The following is an 11,356-nucleotide window of genomic DNA, read 5'->3' on the forward strand; positions in this document are numbered from 1 at the left end:
ACTCACTGGAAGGAAGCAAGGGAGGCCTCTGGGGCCAGGATCCATGCAGCAGAAATTTATGCGTCTGACCTCTAAGATAAACCTACAGACCATCACTCTGATCAATTTGCTAAACTTGTCAGAACTGCCTAAAATTAGTGACCCATTTTCTTAGTTTACAGAGGCAGCAAATAAAATCTGGGGGATAGTACGTCTCAAGACAGGGTCAGCAGCAAGAAGGAGATGGATATTCCAAGGGGACTGTCATTTCTGCAGAACAAAAAAGTAAGCTCCGACAAGCAAACAGGCCCCACACATCTCAACAGCCTTGAGGGCATGAATGGCATGCCAGATTAAAATAATTTAATCTCTTCTTAAATGATCCAGCATCATACTGTTGACTAAGAAGGCAGAGAAATATTTTAGAAAGATTCTCATTAAACAACCACAAAACAACCTTTGGAACTTAAAAGGGTGGGCTTAGTTTTTGCAAAGTTCACTTTTGTGGGATAACTCAGTTCTCCTTATGCCCAATAAAAGCTGGATTTCCAAATCTTAGTCCCACTTCAAAGAAAAAGTGATAAGGGATAGGCCCTAGTTGGCAGCCACTGACCCACCAGGGGTGGGGACTAAGCCCTCACTGCCTCTGCAGCAACCCCACCTGCCTTCCTCCAGACCCTTGGGCACACCGAGCTCTTTCTAGCCCCAGGCCTTCGAACCTGCGGTTCTCTCTGCCCACGGTACTCCTACTGATCAAATTCTATTCATCTTCAAGTCTCAGTTCGAATAATTTCTCAGTGAGTCCTTAATGTCCCCAGACTAAAAGGACCTCTGTCAATTATTCTCCTGCTGGTACTTTTCTTCTTCCGGGTATATTTATGACTACATATTTGTTTAACGTTCATGCTTTCTGTTGGCTCTTGTCGGCTGTGTGCCACCATCAGTTTCCAGGACTGAGGATCCAGTACAATGTCCAACATCTGGAAGGTATGCAATCTGCAACGGCTGAGGTAAAGAATACCAATAATGGTAGTGAACTCTTACTGAGCACCTATGACAGGTGACGTACCCCTACCCTTCTAGAGATGAAGCAGCAGCCTCAGAGCGGTCGAGTACTTTGTGCAGAATTACACAGCTGGTAGGTGGCAGTGCAATGATTCAAACTCCTACCTGCTTGCTTCCAGACTACAGGTGTAATGACTACTCTTCCCTCCAGCACTGTGTGAGGCAAAAGTGGTGCAGGAATAGCACAAGCCTGGCCCCCACCTTTAAGAAAATTATAATCCGGGGCAAAAAAGTTTCATAAACCAAAGTGAACATGAGACGGAATAATACAGTTAAATGCTAGATTACGTGGCACTGTTAAATGTTGTAGGAAAAAAGAAAGCCACTAGAGCTAGAAGGGCATTGAGACAGGAGGAAAACCATGTGAACAAAGATGGAGAAGTACATAGCACATTACCAGCTCAATGGACTGGTGGACAGATCACACTAACTGAACAGAGGGTTAACACAGGCCAGGAAATGGTCAAATGTTATACTGAAGAGACATGCACCTAAGAAAAAATAATTCCATTAACATTCTGGTCTGCTATGCTTCCAAGCAAAGTTCCTGAGCAGCACCTATCACATCTTGTTACTATTTCTCAAAGCTTCACAGAGGTTAGTACCGTGCAAATCTAACAGTGGTGCCTGTTAACAAATGAGGGTGAAGCTGGCAACGTGCCATTTCAGAGCTGTTAAAACCATAGTCACTAACTCCAATAAACTACAGCTTAATGAAACAAATAGTTATCAAATGATAAGTAGTCTTATTTTTTTTTACCATCGTAAATTCTTTAAAACTATGAGTAAACAACTATATATACTGGAAACTACTAGAACTAAATGACCAGGGGGATCTGATGATGGTAGGATTATTATTTCTCCTGAATCTCCCACAGCTTCAGGAAAAGACACTTATTTGAGTTAATCTCTCTCTTACTTTATATACCCTTGTTCGTAAAATCCCAAGTCCAAGGACATAAGTAGTACGTATTTCTTAAGCCAGATTTGGTTCCTATGAGTATCCATGATGATTTTCTAGGAATATTACAGCAATGAAAAAAAATTCAAGTGCATACACAAATACTTGGGCATCTAACTGGTAATGCATCAGAATCTTTGTGGAAAGAATTATTGTAAGATAAAGGATAGATACACATTAAACCCCACATCTCATTTAATCTTCACAATGACCCTAAGACATAGATATTAGGATATCCATTTTATAGATGAAAAGACCAAGGCTCACTGAGATTAATGTGTCCATGCTCACCACTGAAGTTTGACTCCAGCCAGGTTGATCTAAGATCATGTTCCCTCCTATCCACTGCTTCAAAGAACTGCCAATCATATTAACAAGTTAAAATTTTGATGTAATCATGAAGGTTAAAAAAAGAACACATACACTTCTCACATTTCTGCCAATCTTGACTCAGCCTCCTTCTTGCCACCCCCACCCAAGCCTGTCACCCAACTCTGCCAAGTGATAAAACCACCTCATCTCATGTATCTCCTCTTATGCATGTGTTCCTCTGGGGTTGGTATTTATCAGGATCATCTGGCTGACAATTGGACCTTATGGAATCAGCAGCCAGATCAACAGGCTTATTAAGAAATGACATAAATCACACATATGTCGTACTTTAAGATTTTCAAGACATTTTCTCTTCAAAGCCTCTGATGATGCTACATTTTATATGAAGGGAAACTAAGGCTTAAAAAGGCTGAGGGCAGCCCCTGTGGCCTGCAGCCTGGGGTGTGATCCTGGAGACCCGGGATCGAGTCCCACGTCAGGCTTCCTGTATGGAGCCTGCTTTTCCTTCTGCCTGTGTCTCTGCCTCTGTCTCTATGAATAAATAAAATCTTAAAAAAAAAAAAAAAGGCTAACTGAGCGCTGCTGAGGGTTCAATGACCTTAAGGAGCAGAGAATTCACAATTCTATGACTTATAGCTGGGGTCTATAAACTTGTCTTATCCCTAAAGCAAATGTATTAATTCAAAACATCTCTATGAGGGGCACCTGGGTGGTTCAGTAGGTTCCATGTCTGCCTTTGGCTCGGGTCATGACTCAGGGAATCCTGGGATTGAGCCCTGAGTCAAGCTCCCTGCTCAGCGGGGAGTTGGCTTGTCCTTCTCCCTCCGCCCCTCCCCCCTGCTTGTGTGCTCTCTCCCTCTCAAATAATAAAATAAAACATCTCTATGAAGCACTTCCAAATGTAGCACCATGTTGGGACATCTGTGTTCTACTCTCAGCTCTTGGCCCACATACAAATCATTTAGCCTCATCAGTAAAAGTAAGAGATCTGGGCAGCTAATCAGCCTAACAATCTATGATTCACACTGTTAAGCACATTATCAGCAAGAACTCAACCTCATCCTTTCCCACAAATATTAAGAGCAATCTGTTCACTGGCTTCACCATCTCAGAGCTCTTGGGTTTCTCACGCCTTGGCTCCCATTCTCCCCTGATGAGGTCCAGGAGTCCAAGAGTGTTTCTTAGGACCCTTAGCACTTCAAGTATAAAAGGTGGTCTGCCCTGCCCTCTACTCTGTCCTCCTGTTGGACCTACTCTTCAAAACCACAGCAATGGCCAACTTCTGAACGCTCAACTCTTTCTGGCTCCCCATTCCCACCTCTGCTTTCTCCAGCTCTAGCTTCATGTCCAGCACTACCTGTTAAGAGATGTTCCCTAGGAAGTCCCAATGTACAACTCCCTGCCCAGACCTCCCCTCTCCTTCCTCCTCCCGCCCTGCCCAAGACCTACCTTTCTTGACTTCTCTATATGTTTTTCTGGAAACCTTAGATATACTACTCATCAGCTCCTTCTGCTCCACAGAAACTTTCCATTAACCATTCTCTGAGGACATCCTAGATTTCCCTACCATCATGCCTTTACAGATCTCCTTAAGAATTACTTCCATACTTTTGATTCTCTCTTCATCCAAGAGGTCTTCCAGACCACTGCATTATAGTGGGCTTGCCTTTTTAAAAAACTCTTCCAAATTTCCATCAAGCTGTCTCTGAACACCTAATCCTTAAAGCAGCACCGATGAGAATATCTTGAACATTTACCTTGGATGTCAAAAGGCCTGGACTCCACTATATGTAGTTTACTAAGTGCTTAAGTGAATTACATGAACATAATACATTTAACAAAACATTTTGTAAAATTTTTATTTCACTCTCCAAATAATCCTAAAGTTGATTCTCTAGTTTAAAAAACTATAAAGATCAGAGAAGTTAAGTGATTGTCCATGATCACACAGCTATAAAGCAGCAGAGCCAGGACTCAAATCTGGGTATTGAGATCTCTCTTTTGAATTTTGTATATATTTGCATCCCTTTGACAAACAGTAGGTACCAGATAGACATTTTTTTTAAAGATTTTATTTATTTATTCATGAGAGACACACACAGACACAGGCAGAGGGAGAAGCAGGCTCCATGCAGGGAGCCTGATGTGGGACTTGATCCCAGGTCCCCAGGATCACGCCCTGGACTGAAGGCGGCTAAACCGCTGAGCCACCGAGGCTGCCCCAGATACATTTGATTTGAACTATCTTGTCTAGGAAGTACAAAGTCAATCAAGGGGATCCCTAGGTGGCGCAGCGGTTTAGCGCCTGCCTTTGGCCCAGGGCGCAATCCTGGAGACCCGGGATCGAATCCCACGTCAGGTCCCGGTTTATGGAGCCTGCTTCTCCCTCTGCCTGTGTCTCTGCCTCTCTCTCTCTCACTGTGTGCCTATCATAAATAAAATAAAAAAAAAAAAAAAAAAAAAAATTAAAAAAAAAAAAAAACAAAGTCAATCAAAATTTTCCTCCCCAGTTAAATTCTCTTAGTCCTTCAGAGTGATCTTACTGTTGAACCAGGCTTACAAACTGGCTTAAGTACAATATCAGAACTTAGTTTCTTAGAACACACAAGAAGAAAAGAACAAAACTCTTAACAAAAGCAAATACGAGAGAGATAGTATTCAAGCTCTAGAAGGAAAAAAGACCCACACATTTTCTTTTGACAAAAAATCAAGCCAATTAATCACTCATATGATTCTAGCTAGCACAGGGCTGAGTATATTAATGGTAAGCTGATCATGTATTTTCAAAAACACAAGCAGCCAAGACCGAAAAAAAAAAAAAAGAAAAGAAAAGAAAAAGAAAAAGGCCCCAGTTTTGGCATAGTACTGTAGGGAAGAAAAAAAAGAAAAAAATTATTGTTACATGTTTACTGGGTTTGCTTTTGGACTATCCAAGCTAGTAGCTTTGCTTAGCATTAGATTTTTCAGGCAACAGAGAATGATAAAGTATTACCCCAAAAACAAATGAGTCAAGTGTCTTTCATAATTATATGAAAAAACCCAATCCTGCTATCTTGAAGAACACTCGTATTTCAGTGAAGCAAGCTCTGGAGGTGGTAACAAATTACCCCCAGATGTGAAATCCCAGGCTATATTCAAGTTCACCTGGGAAGCAGAACAGCCTTAATTTGCTTCTAAATTTGGAAACAACCAATAAACATTTGTGATCAAAACCTCTGGCCTTCCCCTCTCCATATGAATCAGAATTGTTTTAGACATTTTAAATCTAATCCAAAATTTCTCATGTTGTAGATGAGGAACTGAGAGCTAGATTCTGAAACGCAAAACAGAAAATAAACTGCATTCACAGAAAACTTCCTCAGCAAAACACCACAGGCTCTGAATGGAAGATTCTGTTTTCACTGTGGTTTCCTGAGACTACGGTTCGGGGTAGAGCAGGGAAAAGAGCCTCAATCTTTGAAAAAAACAAAAACAAACAAAAAACAGAAAAACCCTCCACGTGTCTGGCTTTCACCTAACAACCTCTATAGGGTTGAAGGGTCTGTTAGGAAGATTCATTCAACCCAGCTAGCTCACAGCCACATATTACTAACCCGACTTTGATTAGAAATTGACCAGCATGTTCCTCAAGTGCCATTACTCCTCAAACCCACCTACACACAGATCCCTGAGGCTACCTAGACAATGGGAAGAACAAATCTCCCCCAAATTTTTAAAATAGTAAAAGATGCAAAAGAAACACTATTACAAAGAGATAGGAAGGTAACTGAAAATTTTTGGAAACTTACAAACGCACTGTCAATTTGATAATATTTTTAGAGCTACTATCACAACGCCTTTTGCTAGAAAAGCTATATATTTATATATTTAAATATTTAATTTATTTATTTCAGAGAAAGAGTCCATGAGTGTAGGAGAGAAGGAGAGAGGAAGAAGCAAGCTCTTTCCTTGTGGGGATCCCCATGCAGTACTCCATCCCAGGACTCCAGATCATGACCTGAGCTGATGGCAGGTGCTTAACCATCTGAACCACCCAGGTGCCCTGAAAAGCTGTATTTTTAATTACATGTCAAATCTGAAAGTTTTGCTTACTGTAATATTAGCTTCTAATCATATAAAACATCTGAGCATCATTTCTCCAGTCTTGAAACACATTTCACTTTCTGTAAAGACAGAATTTGAAGGGCACCTGGGCGGCAAAGTTGGTTAAGCATGCAACTCTTGGTTTTGACTCAGATCATGATCTTAGAATCATGAGCTTGAGCCTCGAGTTGGGCTCCTGCACTCAGCATGGAATCTGCTCTGGATTCTCTCCTCCTCTCTCTCTGTGCCTCCTACTCATGTGCACGCGCGCTCTCTCTCTCTCTCAAATCTTTAAAAAAGAAAAAACAACTTGAGGGATGGGGTGGACAGAAAGGGAGAGAGGTGAGCAGACGTCACTCCTGCTCTGAAAGTTACCACTCAGTGTTAAGCATTGCCCTTCTTGTGAGGATCACACAAGGATAACAGGCCAACTAGGACAAAGTTGGGGAGCAGAGTCTCTGCAGACACCCACTGAGAATCCAATGCTTGTTGGCAAGAGCTGACTGGAAATCAGCAGAGTGCAGAAGAAGCTGCTAATAGCCTCTGTGAACCTGACATGAGAGATCAGATCAAAACAGCAGGATGGAGAGCCTATTATTATTATCATTACAGAAAGAACATAACCATTAGAAATTGACCAGAACATAAGCCTTCTTCCAATTATTTCCACAAACAGGAGATTCAGATTTCTAATTAAAAATCACTACACACAGAGCCAAATATTTGAGTCGGCAGAGAACTTACCTAATTGTTACACTGCATTCCCTCGGAGCCATTTGTCCTGCCTGGACAGCTTTCTACCCTCAGCTCAACCAAACCACAGATGAAGATTAACCTTTCCCCATATAAATATACTTCATCAAATCTGCTGATACTCGGAACTGAAATCCCCAATGCAGACATCATTTTAATGTCCTTTAGGGGTTAAAGGTCTGATTAGTACACTGCATGGGTGTAGAATCCTCACGAGGATTTTGCTCCTTCTGCTCAACCAGGACCAAGAAGGAAACAGAATTCCTCTTCTTTGACTTTGGTGTAAAACAAATGGGTGGAACAGAATCGAGCTACTAACTCAAGGGTGAGCAGGGGAGTGCTGGGGACGACAGTACCGTGGGGAGAGGCTGGATGTGGGAATAAATAATGCAGTTAGAAAGTTCCAGGGCAGTTAAAGGCACTGACCCCTTCAGATTTCCGGGTGTGACAAAGATCCACAACTGGCTAGGAGCGGCAGCTCCCTGAACCTCCAACAGGCACATTCAGTCCTGTCAGCCTGGACTCAGCCTTGCCAGCATCAGCAAACAAACACGCACATTCTTCTCAGAGCCCACATGCCATACAACACAGTCTCTCTACAGGGCCTGTTTATTTAAGAAACCAGATGCTTTGATGTTGGGGTAGAAGTTGGGAAGTTCTGTGTGAAGGAGTAGTTAATGACAGGAGCAGAGGGAGGACAGAGACTGAGCAGTTGCTGGCTTTTAATCGTAAGTTTTGAAAGTTTTAAGGAAATTATCAAACGGTCAGAACTGAGGAATGAAAAGTACGGAAATTATGTCAGCAACCACTGCAACTCTGGCCAAAGCATTTCATCTGTTTCTTTAAGACAGTTTTCATGCCTAACCTCAAAAGGGTACTTATAGGAGGAATGTTTTGAAGCAATCCAACTTAGCAACCAACATTAGTAAAATCTTCTGTGCTTGCTCAATTTCTCTCATGTGCAAAGGCTATACATGTCACAAACACTCCGAGCGCTTAAAGGAAAGAATCAGTTAAAAGTGTGGCATGAAAACAGTTTTGTGTTAAAGGCAAAAAAGGAGGTTATTTCTTGAGTCTAAAAGAAGGGCATTTAAAAATACACATACATATCTGCCAAATTTCATGAGGGAAGGAGCCTAAGTTATACGTCATTAGGGCACAGGTGTCTTAAAACCAGAAGAATAGGGCCCTGGGCCCGCCCCCAGTGCCCCCCAATAAAAGAGATTTGGGTGTCAAAAAAAAAAAAACCAGAAGAATATAAAAGAGTGCTTTAGTTTTACCTTGCTTTATAAAGAAGATTAAATGCCAATATATTCTCACAGGCCAAACAAGCAACAGTCTAGGAGATCTGCTAAAACCTTCTGAGGCTTTTCACTGTCCAGTCTGAATTATCTTTTCTTTGTATCTCAGCACCCCCAGCATCCGGCACATCTTGGACATTTGGAGGCCATTCTCATACACTGACTATACGAATTAACATGGCTTAACATGAACAGCAAGTTTTAACAAATAAGAAGAGAACCAAGAACTTCTGATTTTCTTGGGAACTGAATCCTGCCATCTTATGAAAGGCTACTCTAAAAAGTATATAATATCCCTGATAAAAAGTTGTTCTATCACGCTGATACTTTTATTTCACACTGCTTATGAAAGGTCCCAAAATACTAGATCTCTTCAGTACGGTTCAGGATGATTTATCAGGACTTCTAAAAATGAAGAACCGAAAAGCAGAACAGCCTACTACATAATTCCTGGTTAAGGAGATGGACCTCTAAGAACTGCTTTACTTAACTATGTGTAAGGTGAAGACTATTCACAACGGCTTCACTTTCACCATGTATACATGTTATAAACAGGATGGGATTTCTGAAGAAGAGACCATGGCTGGTTAACAAGTGCAAAAAGAGCTATTTAAAATTAGGTCACTGATGGGGATCCCTGGGTGGCGTAGCGGTTTAGCGCCTGCCTTTGGCCCAGGGCGCGATCCTGGAGACCTGGGATCAAGTCCCACATCAGGCTCCCGGTGCATGGAGCCTGCTTCTCCCTCTGCCTATGTCTCTGCCTCTCTCTGTGTGTGACTATCATAAAGATACATAAAAGTTAAAAAAAATTAGGTCACTGAAAGAAAACTGAGGGGGGGAAGCCGCACACAAAGAATATATTGGAAACAGTAGCTAAATAAAATGACAGAAATAGAGGGAAGTTTCTTTTCATATGGACCTAAAAGAACAAGTTCCAGTTTTTTCAACCTCTAGCTTCAGAAATCAATAGTTTACAAAAGACATATCAAGTCAAACCAACCAGGGAATAATTTGTGAGTAGCAGCAGGTCCTAGGGTAGGGCAAGCAGCAATAGAAGAATCTAAAATGTGGGGTAAGAATTCTGTGTCCAGCTGACTCCCAGAAGGAAGTGATCCTGTTGTAAGTTCACCATCAGCGCCGCCCGCAAAGCCTTTCTCAACTCCCCACTGTGAGATGGAATCTACACCATTATCTCCCTGGTACTCATTCCACCCTATCTTTACCCAACTGGTCCCCACCCATCAGCACTACTTTGGCTGTTGATGCAGCTGTTGGCTGTATGGCCTTAAGTGGGGCTCTCCCTGACTGGCGGGGCTCTGACTGCAGCTGCCCCGGGGACCTCACATCTGAGAACTCTGCACAGGTAACTAGTCCAGGCAGAGGGAGAAGGGCAGTTCAAGGAGAGACTGAGATTGGGCAGGCAGGGGATGTGGTTATACCGGGCCAAGTGCAGTTAAGCGCTCGTCTCTATTCCTCTGTGCAACTCTTCCTGAAAGAGGAAGGGATGTAACAGAGAATATATCAAATTGAGAATACACTGTGCAAATATGGGTGGCAACAATTAAAGCTCTAGTTCTTGAGAAACATGAGGAGGATGCCCGTGTTGCACCAGAGCAAGGAGTCAGGACCTTCTTAACAATGGGCTTTGTCAAGCCCGTAAGTGTGCAGAGGTCGAGGGGCCTGTCCCCTGGGACAGAGCTGCCACAATTTTTGAAGTTTCCAAGGAGAACCTAGCGCACAGGAGACCATCCGCGATGTGGGTCCTGACTGCTGGAAATCTTGTTACAGCAGGATGAAGACAACCTGGTCCGAGGCCAAGGCCAGGCCAGAAGGTCAAACTGAAGGCGGAGGAGAGAGCGCGTGGGTGGCCGTGAGCCCCCCGCAAGCCGGCGCCTCCACGTCCGGACACGCAGCGACCCGAGCCCCGCGGCGCTCCGGGAAGGGCCGGCGGCGAGGTCGCACCTTCGCCTCGCGCAGCCCAACTGCTCCGGGCGCTTGGGGAGTCCTTCCTCCAGCCTCCCTGGGTCCTGGCCACGGGAGCCTCATTACTGACACGACGCAAAGCAACGACGCTCGAGAGATTGTGACAACTTAAAGAAAAAAAAAAAAAAAGAATGCCGTGGAAGTCTAGGCTGCCTCCGCGGTGACGACACAGCCGCGCGGGCCGGACTCGCCGCCGCAGCCGGGGCCCGGCGGGGGGGCGGGGGCCGGCCTGCGCCCCCGGGCCCCCGTGGACACGCCAGGCGCGCGGCGAGGGGCGGGGGGGCCGGGGGGACCCGGGGGGGGGGCCGGGGGGGCCCGGCGGCCGCTCACCTGGTGCGTGTTGTTGGCCAGCTTGGCCACGACGTCCCGGACGCGGCCGCAGTCCTGGTCGTCCTGGAGCGCGCTGCGGCGCCAGCGGCCGGCGCGGGGACCGGGGCCCCCGGGCGCGGCGGCGCGCAGCCCCCAGCTCACGCCGACGGGCCCGGGCCAGCGCGACAGCGGCGCGGCGGGCGGCGGCGGCGCGTCCAGCCGGTCCTGGCCGAGGCTGGCGGGCGGCAGCAGCTGGACGAGGAGGAGGAGGGGGAGGCCGAGGCCGTGCGCGGCTGCCCGGGGCCGCTCCATCGCCGCCGAATGCCGACGCCGCCGCCACCTGCCGCCCGCGCCCGCGCCCGCCCCCGCCCCCGCCGCCGGCGCCGCGCCACACCCCCGAGCCGGCCCGGCGCTCCGCGGACGCGCGGCCCGGCCCCTCCGCCCCATAGGCGGGCCGCCTGTCCTTCTTCCGCGGCCGCTCCTCATTGGCTCGCGTCGCCTCCGGCTGCGGGGGTCCTGCGTTCCGAGGCCGGGACGCGGGGCCGATTGGCTGGAGCGGCCGAGGCGGCTGAGGTCATCCCGCTCGCCC

General features: G+C 45.8%; 1 protein-coding gene across 2 annotated transcripts in view; it reads right to left on the bottom strand.

The window, feature by feature from the left end:
- The window catches only part of SORT1 (sortilin 1), a 65,859-nt gene extending 54,720 nt beyond the window's left edge, over positions 1–11,139 (bottom strand). For both annotated transcript variants that reach the window (XM_055339708.1, XM_055339706.1), the window contains exon 1: positions 10,789–11,139. In XM_055339708.1, the coding sequence (XP_055195683.1) occupies positions 10,789–11,079 (291 nt within the window). In that variant the 5' untranslated portion in view covers positions 11,080–11,139. The remainder of the gene's footprint in view (positions 1–10,788) is intronic.
- Between the last annotated feature and the right edge of the window lie 217 nt (positions 11,140–11,356).

Source organism: Nyctereutes procyonoides, unplaced genomic scaffold (assembly GCF_905146905.1).
Source record: "Nyctereutes procyonoides isolate TBG_1078 unplaced genomic scaffold, NYPRO_anot_genome, whole genome shotgun sequence".
Lineage (NCBI taxonomy): Eukaryota > Metazoa > Chordata > Mammalia > Carnivora > Canidae > Nyctereutes > Nyctereutes procyonoides.